At 41.5% G+C, this 16,272-nt stretch overlaps 1 protein-coding gene across 3 annotated transcripts in view; it reads right to left on the reverse strand.

Annotated features, from left to right (window-relative positions):
• LOC147021521 (striated muscle-specific serine/threonine-protein kinase-like) overlaps positions 1-16,272 on the reverse strand; it is a 178,242-nt gene that overhangs the window by 55,102 nt on the left and 106,868 nt on the right. For all 3 annotated transcript variants that reach the window (XM_085891534.1, XM_085891533.1, XM_085891532.1), the window contains 7 exons: positions 11,838-12,038; positions 11,630-11,690; positions 9,650-9,727; positions 5,442-5,614; positions 3,174-3,200; positions 2,935-3,084; positions 2,776-2,821 (listed from right to left, as the gene is read on the reverse strand). In XM_085891534.1, coding sequence (XP_085747660.1) covers positions 2,776-2,821; positions 2,935-3,084; positions 3,174-3,200; positions 5,442-5,614; positions 9,650-9,727; positions 11,630-11,690; positions 11,838-12,038 — 736 coding nt within the window. The remainder of the gene's footprint in view (positions 1-2,775; positions 2,822-2,934; positions 3,085-3,173; positions 3,201-5,441; positions 5,615-9,649; positions 9,728-11,629; positions 11,691-11,837; positions 12,039-16,272) is intronic.

The raw sequence follows: 16,272 nt of genomic DNA on the forward strand, positions 1-16,272 counted from the left end.
GATGGATGAGGTGGAGGTGTGGGATTGGGAAGTAGTGCCCTCATATCCAGTGCAGCCCTCCTGTCTGGACAATGAAGCAAAAGAGAGTAAGGTATTGATTCTGGCGAGGTCCAAGTCCAACTGATCTGCAGTATTTTTCCACAGAGGCTCCGTCCTTCTGCGCTGCAGGTCCTCTGGCCCGTCCTCGGTACACGGTGGGATGTCATTGGCCTCCGCTTATGGTGGGCAGTGCCGCGTACTCTGGCGTCACACCACTCTCCAAGGCTCCACAGACGACCTTGCCACCGTGGCCTACAGTTCTTGGCCGAATGGCACATCTGTTGGCCATTTAAATGCCCAAAAGGCTTTCCCATGTGCCTTTGGTCTTAAATGCGACAAATTGTCACCTTAAAATTACAGGAAGTTTTTCACGGTACAACCTTACCCAATTCTGTTCTATCATGGACACTCACTGCCTCCTCAGTGCACGTTTCACAAGAATACTTCCCACTAGTCAAATAGCTGTCACAAGGGGAAACTAACCGATGCGATCATAATGTCCATACTATTCTGCAATCTAGTTATGGATTCCATCACCCCACTCCCGTCCCCCTTCCACGTAACAGCATTTGTATCAAAACTTAACATTCATTATGTTTTGGAATTGGAGGTGAGTACAAACCAACAAGGGACCTGCCTTTAGGAATTGAAAGCATAGCCATTGACAACATCACAAACTACATTTTCACCATTTGCATATGGTATGCTTCCTGTATCATTAAAGGTCAACAATAGTATTTATGAGGGGAAGGTGGTGGCACGGGAAGCTCAAATCAATGAGAACATGGTATTTACAATGTATGCCTGGTGTTGGCTTAATGGTTAGAGTGGTGGGCTTGGGATCCTTGGGTCCTGAGTTCAAATCACACTTGGCTGTTGAATTAATACCAGGTGGGGTTGACTCTGCCTGTCATCCTTCTGAGGTCAGCAAAATGAGTGCCAGCTTGCTGGTATCCTGGGTTGGAGTGGCAACCTGTCTAGGATTGTGTCCAATAGCCAAGGAGACTGCTTTGGCAGCACCAATGCTCTGCACAGAGTATGGTCCCAATGGATGGATGGATGGGAAAAGGCATGCCACATTAATTATATATTAATATTTAATTTGCAGTATTTTTATCCCAAATGTTTTCAGTAATTATTAAGTTGTTTATTACAATTGAATGTCGATTCTGTTATTTTAGAATTTGTCATGTTTCCTTTAAGGACTATTGAATTTTTTTCGACAGTGTCAAAGGCTGATAGAGGAGCCGCAACAATGACATAAATATCACACACACACACACACACACACACACACACACACACACACACACACACACACACACACACACACACACACACACACACACACACACACACACACACACACACACACACACACACACACACACCTTAACTTTAGACAAACAGAGCTCCTGAGCTTGGTGGAAGTGATGTAATTTCCAGGGATACTCTAGGTACCGGCAACACCATCTTTTTGTCATCACCTAGCGATAGCGATTCACACTCAGCAGAGCAACTCGGGACAAATTTCCTCCTCCCCATGGATGCCAACTGATGGGGTTTATCTGTGCTCTCTTCTTTAAATGTCTGAGTGTCAAGTACTATTTTCAGTGTTTAGTGTGACTTGGCCAAGGTTAGGATTGAGCCACTGGCCTCACAGACTCAGAGCAGATGTTCATATTGATGTTAATTGGAAAAAAAAATTCATGCCATCCCATCAGGGCCAGCCAACTCAAAAGCTTAATGACAATGAGTGTCCACAAAATTCAGCACCTTCTTTATCACATTTGCTGTCCACAGTCCATTAATTTACTCGATCGGTTTACTCAACATCTACATACTAACTCCATTCTCACCATCAATTTCTTCAAAATTAACAACCTCATCCCTATATGATCAACTTGTACATTTTTCTCATTTTCAATATTCACGCAACTTTCTTAAAACTCCCTTACTCACCCAGGTACAATCACGATCAAGCACCCCTCCCCTTGTTTTGGTGTTTACATGTAAATTGTTCATACCGATCTCAGTGTGACGGTGGGGTGTTCACTAGTACAAAATGCACTCATAAGGACTTTATTTCAACTTAAACCTTTCAGTTTGGAAAAAAACAATCAGATATTACTTTAAAGCACAATTTGACGTGAAATCAGAAGCATCATGTAGAGGTCGGTGTTGATGGACGTGCCAATGGGGGTCAGGCATTCATGAGATAGTTTGAGCGTATGTTTGATACTCGTGCTGAATATCTCCATCGCTCTTTGGGACAATCAGTATGTTTAAGGAATATGTGCACGAAGCTGGTAAATTATACATTGATCAATCAAAGCTTTTCCTTAATAACTTGTGTTGGTTCCACAAAAAGGGTTTCTTCTAAAAAAAAAAAATAGAATTCCCATCTTATGTAGTGTATACTTAATCGATTCTGCTTTGTTATTGGAAAGCAATGCAGTACTTCTGCTTTGGCATAAATATTTCTCTTGGCATAGGATGTTCCGACAATGTGACACCAAATTATGGACACACATTTTGAATGCGTCCTTTGTACATGGGTGGGGATTGAATCAGAGGCAGGGAGTTTGTGGAGGTATAGAAGAGGAGAGTTTGGGAGAGGAGGGTCAAGATTTCTGCCATATTTGTGTGCCTATTAAATATATGGCCCCCTAACCTACCGATTTAGCATGGAGGATTTTGTGTGAGCGGTATACCATTCATACGTCTGATCCTTACCTTAAACCAGTTGTGATCAAATGATTCCAGTGCAGAGGGTCTCTTCCTGGCAATGAAAAAGACATTGTGAGGCTGGCTTTGATGGCCTACATTGATACATAACAAATCAGTCACACGGGGTACAATCAAGAGATGTGTAAAATAAATGTCGCATCTTACGAGGGCTCCATCACGAGTAATGACGAGATGAATTCCATTGCCTGATCGGAAAGATGATGAAAACAGCGATCAAATGTAAACTTGCCCTGCTGAACACGGAGAAGGCTGGCGCGGTCATTTTCACCAGCGAAAGGTGATGTCCCACTGAGACTGACAACAAAAACGAGATGGATGCCGTTTGGAATTCTGTACTAAATCACTAATATGAGTCTGCAGCTAACATTGCATGAAATGCTTACCAAATGTAAGTGATTACTCCGACAGACCTAAAAATGAAAAAAGAGAAAAAAGAGAAAAAAAGGAAGACACGTTATAATCTCTTAAACAATGAATATGGTGTGGGAAGCACATTGGATAGCACATTCGGGAACACTAATCGTAATCTCAAAATGCCTAGGTTCATATAAAAGCGACTTGATGATGATGTTAAGGCAACAATGGAAAAGTCTCATTTAAAAGGCAAGTCAGGTGGTCACTTAAGATTGTCTGCACCTTTACAGATTGGCCTATTGTGACCATCTGTAAGGATTTTGGCCGTACCAAGGACTAATGTGACCAGCTGTAAGGATTTTGGCCATACCAAGGACTAATGTGAATAGCTGTAAGGATTTTGGCTGTATCAAGGACTAATGTGACCAGCTGTAAGGATTTTGGCCTGACCAAGGACTAATGTGACGAGCTGTAAGGATTTTGGCCCGACCAAGGACTAATGTGAATAGCTGTAAGGATTTTAGCCTGACCAAGGACTAATGTGACTAGCTGTAAGGATTTTGGCCATACCAAGGACTAATGTGACTAGCTGTAAGGATTCTGGCCCGACCAAAGACTGATGTGACTAGCTGTACGGATTTTGGCCCGACCAAGAACTAATGTGACCAGCTGTAAGAAATTGACTGAATAGGTTGCCTGATGATGAGTACCCTCATGTCTCCCTATTATTGCTTCAACATCACAGATTTAAAGGTTTAGAATATGAGCCACTCTTGCATGCTCAAACTCATGCCACAAATTTTTGTTTGTGATCGGTGATAATGATCCTGCGGTTGATGTTAGCAAATAAAAATGCAGCAAAAGATGGTATTGGAAATCTATGTCATGCTTTGATGAACAATCAGGATCTTAAAGATGAGGCAATGTCCTCTTGATCGTGTGCATCTAAGCTTAAGGAGATGCATTTGTTCTGCAGAAATCTCCAGGTTTATTAAGGGGGACAGTGGAACTAGTATATCCTAGACCTACCTCTCAAGACCTTCAAGCAAAGTAAAGAGAGTAACGAAAGTCCATAACCTCATGGTATTGCTGCAAAACTTTTCCTTTATGTTTAAACTGCCATTTCCAATTTTCGGCAGAATGGGACACGACTAAACAAAATTTGACACCTGGCGCTCTGCAGGTAGGGCGAGGTATCATAGAATCGGCCATTCTTTAGGAAGGAGCAATAAGCCTGCTATCCCATCTGCAAGCGGTCAGTAGTTACTGTACACATCAACGTCTCTCGGCAGCTTTCAATAAAAGTACGCCATTCTGTGCTGGTACCATGGAAAAATTGCAATTCCTGCCTTCTAATATACAACATTACTTATACTTTGAAGTCAGTCTCTGTGTTTCATCAAGATATTAATATCAAGACCGTGATAGCAGTTCTTTGGCTTCAACTGCAAAGTCATTGAAACTCCTTCATAAGTGCCATATGTTGAGACTGCTACTTAGTCATCAACAACAGGAGGACTCGTCGATAATTTAGGTAGCAAGAGGTGGCCAACTAATCAAAGTGCATTTGTACATCTCGATGCACGTTATCATTACAACCTATAACACATTCCTCTTCTTGCAGTGATTAAAGCTGGTAACGTCTTGTAATGCACAACAATAAGATGTATATTTGAGTGTGTTTGGGAGTGATGGATGGTGATGGAGTTCCAGAAGCTCCATGATATAACTTGGGTGCTCATGACAAGTTGTGACTGTTTCTAAGGCCAGACTTACACCATGAAAGGTCAACACATTCCATTTCAGGAATGCACAAACTTTTCGTTTAAAAGCCATGGGAATCTAATTCACAGAAGTGAGGGGAAATCAGCAAGGCTAACCCATCCACCATCAAGCTGCTTATGTAAGTGTATTTAATTCTTTTTTTTTTCTTTGTATACAGAGTCGAAGCTCATGGACGAGTAAACAAAGAATGGAACAAGATGGAACAAAATGAAAAAATATATATTGGAAAGGTGGGGGGCGATGGGGGGGGGACACCAACGGCAGGGGGGAGGGACATAATAGAGGGAGAGTTGGGTAAATAAATGACATGGAGAAGAATGAGGAGACGACCAGGAAGTGAACAGTATGGCTACAGCCGCAAACTCTCAATCACAGAAGTGGAAGGGAAAAAAGAGGCAGAAACGGAACAAAACAAAAAAAATATTATGGAGATATGACTTCTATTAGCTGTTGTATTGACCTTTGTCCTCTCGTTTACTTGACTTGTCAATGTAGATGACCATGTGACTCACCACAGGTCCGCGCTGGGGGAGACAGGCCTTTGGCTGACGATTTCAGGTGCAATGAACTCTGGCGTACCAAACAGGCTGTACTGCTCCTTTTCTGGAACCCACTCTTGGGCAAAGCCAAAGTCGCAGATCTTGATGTCATCGTTGTCATTAGATTTCATGAGGATGTTACCTGGCTGGGAACAAACACCGTTTGGCTTGTCCCACTAGACACCCATCTTTGTGAAATATATCAAGTGAAATATATTAGGAGACAGAATATAAATGAGGAGAGGGAAATATATTATAAAACAAAAACAATGATATTTTTGTCCTAATTTTTACCCCGCACGCAAAGCAGAGTTAAACAATATGGCACTGTTGAAATGATGTAATCCACGCAGATTGCTCGGCGGATGCGCAGAACCCCCGAGTAATGAAGTAAATCACGGCGGCCTGGCCATATTCCATGCTTCCCAGATAAGGAGTAGAATGAAACGACTAAAAAAAAACTTTTAAAGAACCTGAAAGTACTTGTAAGCATAAATGTGAGAAAGGGGAGTGTTTCTGCACAACAAAACAGTTGGACAACTTGGTGATCAACTCGTCCAAAAAGTTGATATCTTACAGTCCGTATTGCAAAAACTCCTGACGGTGTGTGCCCGTGAAAGGCTGAAGGTTTGTAGATGGGTGTGTTATATCCAAACCTTCGTGTTTTTTAACATCCATGGAAAGATAATATCTGGGCTTGTCAGTGCACAGGGTAAGTTGAAAATGATATTTACTATTAATCGTTTGGGGGGAGAAAAAAAGGGGGGGGGGAGTGGGAGTGGGAGATGTGTGGGACATTTTAAATGTGTATATATATATATATTTTGGTTGCAGGGCTACAAGAAAAATGATACGAGATTTTTGCATCTATTGGTAAAAGGAGAAGCATCCGTGCTGTGTGTGTGTGTGTGTGTGTGTGTGTGTGTGTGTGTGTGTGTGTGTGTGTGTGTGTGTGTGTGTGTGTGTGTGTGTGTGTGTGTGTGTGTGTGTGTGAGTGATAACCACAGCCGCCACTCGCTAATTGTAGAAATAGGAAATGAAAGGAATCATCCACGGATATTTCTTGTGTATCCTATATTCTCGTGAGTCTGATTTGCATTCAGGAACAGAACCATTATCTTTAAGCATTTTGAAAATCCCACTCTATCGTCGAAATGCTGAAAATTATGTTTAAAAGACGATTTGAATCACAGATTTTGTGCTTGTAATGGCAGGTTAAAAGTGCGCGGTGAGCAGAAGTGTCAGTGTAAACACACACACACACACACACACACACACACACACACACACACACACACACACACACACACACACACACACACACACACACACACACACACACACACACACACACACACACTCGCAAAAGGCCTCATTTAGCATTAATACTTCATTTCGAAAGTTCCGTATTGGTTCACTCTGTTTGACTGTCTATCAGTGTATTTCTATGATCGAGGAACAACCTAATTTCAATTGAATTTTATATTTTGAACACTGTTGAACATGAATGAATCAAAACATGAACTTGCAGTTGAACAGTACAGTACTTTAGCTCTAAATTTGGCAAATTGTATTGACTCTCACTAAGAGTGTACATGCTCACTCGAGGCATAGAAATTGCTTCAGTCTGTCTGTCTGTCTGTCTGTCTGTCTGTCTTCCTGTCTGACATTCAAACAAAATTGAAAATCATTCCAAACAGGAAATTTACTGTTTTGAGGGACGCCATAAAGGACACAAACAACAGGCACGAAGAACTAATCTAATGTGTTAAATAAGGTGGTGTAAAAGATGCAGTGTCAATGGCGATAAACTTCTGATTCAATGGTTTGTTTAGTATTGTTCTACAGCCTTTAAAATTTTATTTTATTTTATTGAATTATATATTGGAACACTGTACAACACAAATTACCTTGTTTGCACTTCCAAAAACCATTAGTTTATCAGTACCTGGCCAAACACTTTTATGCCGCCTCGACCAATCAAATTTGCCGCGTAATCTGAGGGTGAGTTTGAAAAGTTTCAGCTCTAGACTGTTCCGTTTGACCAATCGGCTTCGTGCAGTTGCCATCGTGCCTGTTATTCAAAGTTCACGAACAAAGCTATTATAAATCTTGCTTGGAAATGCAAAAGACCCTTTCATTGTCCTATTTCTCAAGACTGCATGGGGTAAAGCAATCTTTGATCAGTAGTTATAGCTATGATCGTTTCGTTTCGAATTATGCTTCCAATCAGAGGCAGATTAAGATTTTTTGGGGGTCCTGGGCATGAGAAATATTTCGGCCCAAAGCACCCAAAAAAGGAGAACTCCAAGTTATTTTCACCCACAAAAGAGGACTTATTTTCACCCCCCCCCCAAGGAAAGAGCACTCCGTGATTCTTTTGCCCCCAAAAAGAGGACTCCATGCTATTTTAGCACTTGCTTAGCCTACGTATGTTGTTTTCGACTCAACTGCAAAAATTCCAAAGGAATTCCCATGTCTTATTGCCTCCCACTCTATCGCCAAAATAGTGTCATGCTGAAAATTGGAAAAATAGTGTCCTACTCTATCTACCCCTTGCAAAAAAGTGTCATGTTAAGGTGTTCCATTACCAATCAGCTTGATATCACTTATTAAGCCAGTTGTTCCTTATCAACTGTTTCAAGATAGTGATTGCTTGAATGGTTAGCCACTTGGGGAGTGCTCTCCAAGCTGATTGACTGTCTCCATTCCCTCCAAACTACTGTAGTAGGACCTGTTACCAACTATAGTATATGAGAGTACTGCTCTCATATACTATAATTCTAACAGGAGCATTTTTGCCTGGGCATGCTCATGCCTCATTCCATGTAATAACTTTCTGTCGGCCAATGGCTTGGTAGTTCCTTACATCAGAGTGCTTTTTTTCCTTGAGATGGAGCATTTCATTTGCACTGCTCATCACCACTCACAAGTTGATATGTTTTGTTGGAAAAGTGAGACCCCACCCTCAGGGGCACCATCTCGAAAGACCGTGAACCACTATCGGTCATGTGGGTGCCCCTTGTTATCTGGGGGCCTCATACGATTGCACGGGCTGCATGGCCCTCACGCCGCCTCTGCCCAGTTGAACTTGGGGTCCCTGGGCATGGGCCTTGCGTGCCCATGTGTTAATCTGTCACTGCTTCCAATAACATGCCCACATGGTTTCAGCCGTCAGTACAAATCAATGACAAAATAGAGACTGACATCACATGTAGACAGAACAGGTAGGTGGGACAGACAGATCCCTCCCTCCTTAATAGTCACTAGAGAGCTGGCTGGGGTTTTTTTTAACTGTCTTGGTTCAATGGTGGATTGATAATTATGTAGACACTGAAATTTTCCAGAATCTGAGAATCCAAGATCTTTAATAATGCCATTCAGGGATACCAGTCCACCCATCCATTGGGACCATACTCTATGCAGAGCATTGGTGCTGCCTACACAGTCTCCTTGGCTATTGGACACAATCCTGTACGGGTCGCGACTCCGTCACAGGATACCAGCAAGCTGGCACTCATTTTGCCGACCTCAGAAGGATGACAGGCAGAGTCAACCCCACCTGGAATTAATTCAACAGGAAAGGGGGGTTTGAACTCAGGATCCAAGGATCCCAAACCAACCACCCGAACCATTAAGCCAACACCAGGCATATACCAGTCCAGTGTCCTGCCAATTAGGCCATCTTATTTTGATGCAAGACTTTTACGCTCTGGAGTGGCAAAAATAGCATTCCTTTCCTGTAGCATTTCTAGCATTCTCATTCTAGCATCCATTCATTCTATTCCAGCATTCAAAAATAGTATTCTCTGCAAACTAATGTAGTAGGACCTGTTACGAACTATAGTATATGAGAGTACTGCTCTCATATACTATAATTCTAACAGGAGCATTTTTGCCTGGGCATGCTCATGCCTCATTCCATGTAATAACTTTCTGTCGGCCAATGGCTTGGTTGTTCCTGCCTCAGGTCAATCACTGCCCAAGTGGCAGAAAACTAGATTGAGCAGGTGTGGTTTGGGGGTATAAAACTGTGAATGAGCCAAAAATAAAAGAGGGTTAAACATGAAAAGCACAAAACTCAAAGAATCACAATATGAGGGCGATTACTATCTTTTAAACACACAATGTGGGGTCACTCATTTTATGCTGACACCTGCTATCACTTCCCTTACTCTCACCTTTATGTCCAAGTGCATGATGTTATTGTGATGCAGGAAATTGAGCCCTTCAAGTAACTGCTGCACAAAGCCCTGCACCTGAAGATACAGGGATTATAAAATGGGCCATTAATGTTCAAATACTTCCTTCCTGAAGTCATAACCTCAGCAGGATATTGCATGTTCATGTACTGTGTCATAATGCTCCTCCACATCATGTTATTTGCACAGGATTTTTTTCTTCTTTTCTGTGAGCCTTAGATATTCCCCGCAAGACATTGAACCCCGTGTTTGTCATGTAGATTTTCCACATGCAAGTTGTGGAGGTTCTTGACAGCATAGTTTATTTTGTGACATAGATTTACAAGTTGTAAATTTTATAATCATTTGTTTGTTCCACTCTTGTTATCTCACCAGGTGCGATTTGGATATTTAACATATTCGGTAAAGCAAGAAACACATGATTATGGGATACTGTAGAATAAAAAAACAAAACAAGAAATCAGAGATTGCAAACCCTTGCCGGGACTTCTTTTGAGTGGTGAATTTTTATAGGTTTTCGGGTAAATCCAATATGGCTGCCAAACCATGTGACCAATGACATCATATGTGTGAACCTTTTGTTCCTCATGAACAGGCGGTCAAACATGTAAAGTTTTGCCTCGATCTGTTCAGCCACTTCAGAGAAGATTTTTGAAGTATTTTTTTTAACAATATGGCTGCCGAATCACGTGACCGATGACATCATGAACTTTTTTTGTGAACCATTTTATCCTTCGATGATCCTCAAAAATTTTCATACTGATTGGATGTGGCGTTCAATTATTATATGCAATTATGACGTCACAATGAGGACACCTATGATGTCATAAAAAAATCACTCATTCCCCATGAAGAGTACTTACCGTGTGCCAAGTTTCAATTTTTTCCTTGATGCGGTTTCAGAGATACAGAGGTCCAAATTTTTCCGTTTTTCCAATATGGCTGCCACAACATGTGACCTATGACGTCAAAATTATGATTAAAACATTCCACATGAGCAGTCACACCAATGGTGAAAATTTCGTCTCAATCCAACAAGCGGTTGCAGAGAAAAACATGAAAGTTCTGTGCGGACAAACAAACAAACAAACAAACAAACAAGAAGAAGACGTCGTGCAGAGCACGATACTTGCAAAACCCATTTAACGAATTTGACCTCAAAAATAATTGGTGGTTGAATTCATTGACCAAATATGCAAATCCTCTTCAAATTTCAAGTCAATGAGGCAAAAATTGAGGATTTTAGAAATACCCCCTTAGTTGTTGACCTTTGGCCTATGTTGACCTTTTGACCTCAAAAACAATCAGCTTCTTCCTTATGGCAAAATCTACCATGTTGTGAAGTTTCGTGAAGATCGGTTTAAAATTGCGACCTGTAGGCAACAAACAGACAGACAGACAAACAAAATCGACGAACTAATATTGTTGAAAAATCTTCGTTTTTGCAAGTAACAAATGGATCCAAATGTAATACCCTCTCCGAATCCTTCGGCGAGGGTAACAACAATAAAATATGAGTCGCAACAAAGCTGAGAGTTAAACTGAAAGTCCAGAAGGTTGCTTTCCCGATGCTTTCCTTCAGCACCAGCTCGACCTGATGTGTGGCATGAGGAAGCCAAAGCCAAAACCTCTGTAATAACTTGCAATTAATCAGTTCCTATTTTAAGGTTGTGAACTAGCAGGATAGTTCGGAGGTGTGTGCCCTCGTCTTTGAGCTGTCTAGCCTTGGTTTGAATCCCGACCCAGCTATGAACTGTTATCCTGGTGTTTTGCCTGAAGGGCGAGGCATGAATGTGCATGCACTCCGTTAAGTACGTAAAAGTCAGAGGACCCGTTGGCCAGCATTGATCATTGGAGGACATTAAAAATGCCCCAGTGTCTTTCACGAAGAGTACGCAAGTCATTGTTGGCAGCATGAATGACAGGAACACAATGATAAGGCTGTAAATACCAAATTACCTCAAGTTCTCGAATGCAGTGTTTCTTTACAAGCCTGTCGAGCAGCTCTTCTGTGAAACATCTGATGCGAGTTAAGACGACGCTGCTTATGGTGCACATTTGTATGCCTAGTGCTCGTATGCCCGGTTCTCTCTTTTATACTGAAACAAATAATGTGGGTGAAACACCATAACGGTTCGAGGAAAGGTATGATTCAGAGGAAGGATACAGCTCGGTGATGAGGATAAGTCGGCTCTTGGTCTCGAACGCATCATGGATGCGGAGGATTTGTTTGTAATCGAGCTGCGAGAGGATTTGCAGTTCTCGCCGAGCCTCTGTCTTGTGCTGGGCGCCGCATGACACAAACTTGGCAGAAAACTGTGCCCCCGTTGCCCTCTCCACCACCCGCTTCACAACGGAAAATGCACCCCTGTGCGGGAATGAAGAACATTAGTGACCATAAATGTGGGTGTCAAGTTTTGAACTGTACAGATTGCAACCGAGCCATTATCCAACAAATCACCCCAATTAAAGTACTGTACTCCAAAAGAAAACTGCTTGGAAAAGTGACCTGACATACAGGTGAAACGACAAATGATTGAAAAGGAAGGGAAGCTTTAAAGGAAGAGAAGCTTATCTCTACCTTTACATGGGAACAGTCAGGGGAACTTTCAATAGCTGAGAGTGTCTGTCTTGGAAGTGAGCAAGGACTTTTATAAGAGATCCAAATTGGAAGATACGAAGTGAAGAAACAGCCAGAAAAACTAAGGGATGATAAAGCTCCAGGACCTTGATAATATGCATCTATGAGTACTGAGGGAGATGGCAGACCATAGAAGCGTGATGTTAGCGGATATCTTTAACAGCTTATTGGAGTCGGGACAGGCACCGGAGGATTGGAGAGGAGCAAATGTAATGAAACGGAAGACCAAGAAGGAACCCGTAAAAGTAAAGAGCAAAGATGGAGTCATCAGGAGGAACCTGGATAGGATTCGGGTTTCAGCCGATACTCCACTACCCTCAAACCCATCTGGGAAGAGCCAAGTGAGCCTTACAGATAAATTTTCTGCAAGAATTAGCTTCTTCTTTGTGCAAGCTCCCAGAGGTAAAAGCTATAACATCGTTATTTAATAGAGGATCCAAAATTGGGAAACTATAAACCTGTTCGCTCAACTTCCGTTGTGGGAAATGTTGGAGCCATTAATTAAGGAACCGAAAGGGAACCATTTAAATAACTTCTAACTAATTAAAGGCAGTCGGCACAGATTTACTGAAGGAACAACTTGTTTAACAAATTTACTAGAGTTCTATGATGTAGTTTCAAAGGGGCCATTCAAGATTTACGTAATGCATTTTTTGCCCAACTCTGACACACACCCCACCCCCTAAAATGCTCCATAACGCTTCAACATACTCCCCTAAAATTTTACATAATGCTCGATGAAGACACCCCCCCCCACCCCCAATCAATCCCCCAACCCCATAACTTAATATTTATCCTGTTGTTCTTTTCAGTGACTATGGACTATATTTTAGCAAGCAGAGTCGGTCCAGTGTACCGTCAATAAGATCAGGCAGTTGTGGGAATCCCTGTAATGACGTCATCAGACTAATCGCTCGGAGTGGAGTAATCATTTCAAAAAACACATATGTTGAATCGCTTTCATTTGAAAATGAGATTAAGTGTCTGTGGAAAAAGCAATGATGGAATAGTCCTCAACACTGCACTAACAATATTAATTTTGTAATTTTGCAAATTGCATTTCATTATTATTTTATAACATTTTATACTGTTCAGATCTTGGTGAAATAAAAACATGTTTTAATAAAATCATACAATTTAAAGGATATGAAAAAACAAAATGTAACGTCGTCTTAGGGGAGTGACGTCATTTTTTCTTCAGTCACCAGTTTACGGTGACGTCTCTCGGCAAAACCATGGCTGATAGAGAAAAGCTGTAAGAGAATCTCATTCAACCTTATGGGAAAGCTCACCCACAAATGTCCAAGAAAGCCATTTAGCTCATAGTTGTGAAAATATGGGTTGAAATAAATAAAGCAACTCGATAGCATCCAACATGCAGTGTCAGAGAAAATCCGGGAATGGAAACAAGTGGAAACTACAACGGCACTCGGTAGAGTATACCTCTGCCAGACTAAACATTTTACGTTTTGCATCCCATTGATAGATTGGATCTGGATCTGGATCCAGACCCGAACCAAAATCCAAACAGTTTGTTCTTGACACATATCCAACTCATCCATCAAGTTTTGTCATAACTCATCCACAACCTTTTGAGATATCGTGCTACATGTCATTTTTGGCCCGATCACTCAATGGTGAAGAATCACTTTAACCAGAGAGTTGGTGTCAAAGCCACCCAATGCTCGCCTGTTTATACATTTATCGTTTTTAAAAGACTAGTCTAATAATATTTTTTATAAAGCATTGCAGTGAAGTCCGATCCAAATAATTTTAAAGCAATATATGTATTTGTATATTGTAATCAGTAAAAAATAGTGTGGTAGATAAAAACATTAGAAAGAAATAACTTTCACCAAAAACTTTAACATTTTCACGCTCACGCTGACGCTGACGCTCATGCCGGGGGTATCGCTATAGCTCTCTGTTCTTCGAACAGGTGAGCTAAAAACTAAATAATTATCGTATCCAGATCTGGATTCAGATAGTCACCAAAATTGAATCGATTCGTCCTTGTCACACACCCAACCGGTCCACTAAGTTTCTTTCGAATCCATCCACAACTTTTTTGAGATATCCTGCTATATATCGGTTTTAGCCTTGTCACTCAATGCTGAAGAACCACTTTTAAACTTCTCGGATCCGGATTCGGATCTTCACCGATATTGAATAAATTCTTCCTCGTCACACACCCAACAAGTGCACCAAGTTTTGTCTGAGTCCGTCCAAAACGTTTTGAGATATCCTGTTCACAGACAGACAGACAGAGAAACAGACAGACAGACAGACAGGCAGAGGTGACAACATAACCCCCATCCACCTTTGGTGGCAGAGGTAATGAAGCAAAAAGGCCATCTGCTCTCATTTTGGTCAAAGGTATTTATTATTGAGTGTATCTTTGAAATTGTCCTGCGTCTTTTGGCTTGATGAGGATGACGTTGACACGGATAGTTTGGAAACTCCACCCATGTATCTGTTGGCATGCTTACACCACTACTTCCTCCTCAAACTCAATGACTACCATGGGCAGATGATGTTTAAACAAAGCAATTTTCTTTTATCATTAATGTATTGAATACATGTACTATTATTAAATACTTGCATCTTTAAATAAAGGGTGCCTGGAACAAAGTTGTCATTGAGCGATTTAGCATTATGTAATGGCACTGGAGACACTCTCACTCCACCCTGTAGCATTCCATAAGGTTTGGACATTCACCCCACCCAACCCCCCATGCATTATGTAATTTTTGAATGGCCCCAAACTGGTTGGATGATTGAAGTGCAGTGGATGTAGAGTATCTAGACTTTCAGAAAGCATATGATAATGGACTACAAAGAAAGCTGTTATACTGCGACTAACAGTTCCGACAGGTGAAAAAACATCTCGATAGCCATCATGTTATGGGGATGTTTCTCATCAGCAGGGATTGGGGCACTTGTCACGATGGAAGGGAAAATGGATGGAGCAAAATACAGAAGAATCCAAGAGGAAAACCTGCTGCCCTCTGCAAGAAAGCTGAAATTGGGATGGAATTTCACCTTCCAGCATGACAACGACCCGAAGCACACAGCCAAAGCTACACTGGAGTGGCTAAAAAAACAAAAAGATAGATGTCCTTGAGTGGCTCAGTCAGAGCCCCGACGTAAATCCAATCGAAAATCTGTGGCATGACTTGAAGATTACGCTCCCCACGCAATTTGACTGAGCTTGAACAACAGTTTTGTATAGAATGGACAAATATTGCCCAATCAGGGAGTGCAAAGTTGGTGGAGACCTATGCCAACAGAATCACAGCTGCAATTGCTGTTAAAGGTGCTTCCACCAAGTATTAACAGTGGGGGGGGAGGGGAGGGGGGAGGGGAAGGGGGGGGAGTGGACACTTATCCAACCAAGATATTAAATTTTTTTATTTTTAATTAATTTTCTGAAATTGTTTTTTCACTTCGAAGTTGTGGGTTACGATGTGTAAATAAATATGGAAAAAGTCTGATTTAATGAAATTCAATTCCAGGATATAAGGCAACAAAAGGTGAAAAATTTGAAAGGGGGGTGTAGACTTTCTATAGGCACTGGAAGCAGTGGGGTATCTCAGGGATCAGTACAAGGACCATTATTTTTTTCATAATTTGCATCAACGATTTGGATTGTGGGGTGAACAGACGGCTTTCCAGATTTGCACAAGACACTACGCTTGGAGGTAATGTAGGTAGCTGAGAGGGGGGTGATTGGATTCAGGAAAGCCGAGATGCTTTCAGAGATTGAGCAAAATATTGAAAGCTGCAGTTTAATATAAATAAATGTAAGGTGATTGGGATGGGTAAGGATAATTAAAATAGAGATAATATAATGCAAGGGGCAGTCTTGGAGCAGGTCACACATGAGAAGGATATGGGGGTGGTAATAGATACGGGGAGCAAGCGGACAGCACAGTGCCAGGCAGCTATTGGTAAAACTAAC

The sequence above is a fragment of the Eptatretus burgeri genome, chromosome 8 (assembly GCF_056783735.1).
Source record: "Eptatretus burgeri isolate ZD-2024b chromosome 8, Ebu_testis_v1, whole genome shotgun sequence".
NCBI lineage: Eukaryota > Metazoa > Chordata > Myxini > Myxiniformes > Myxinidae > Eptatretus > Eptatretus burgeri.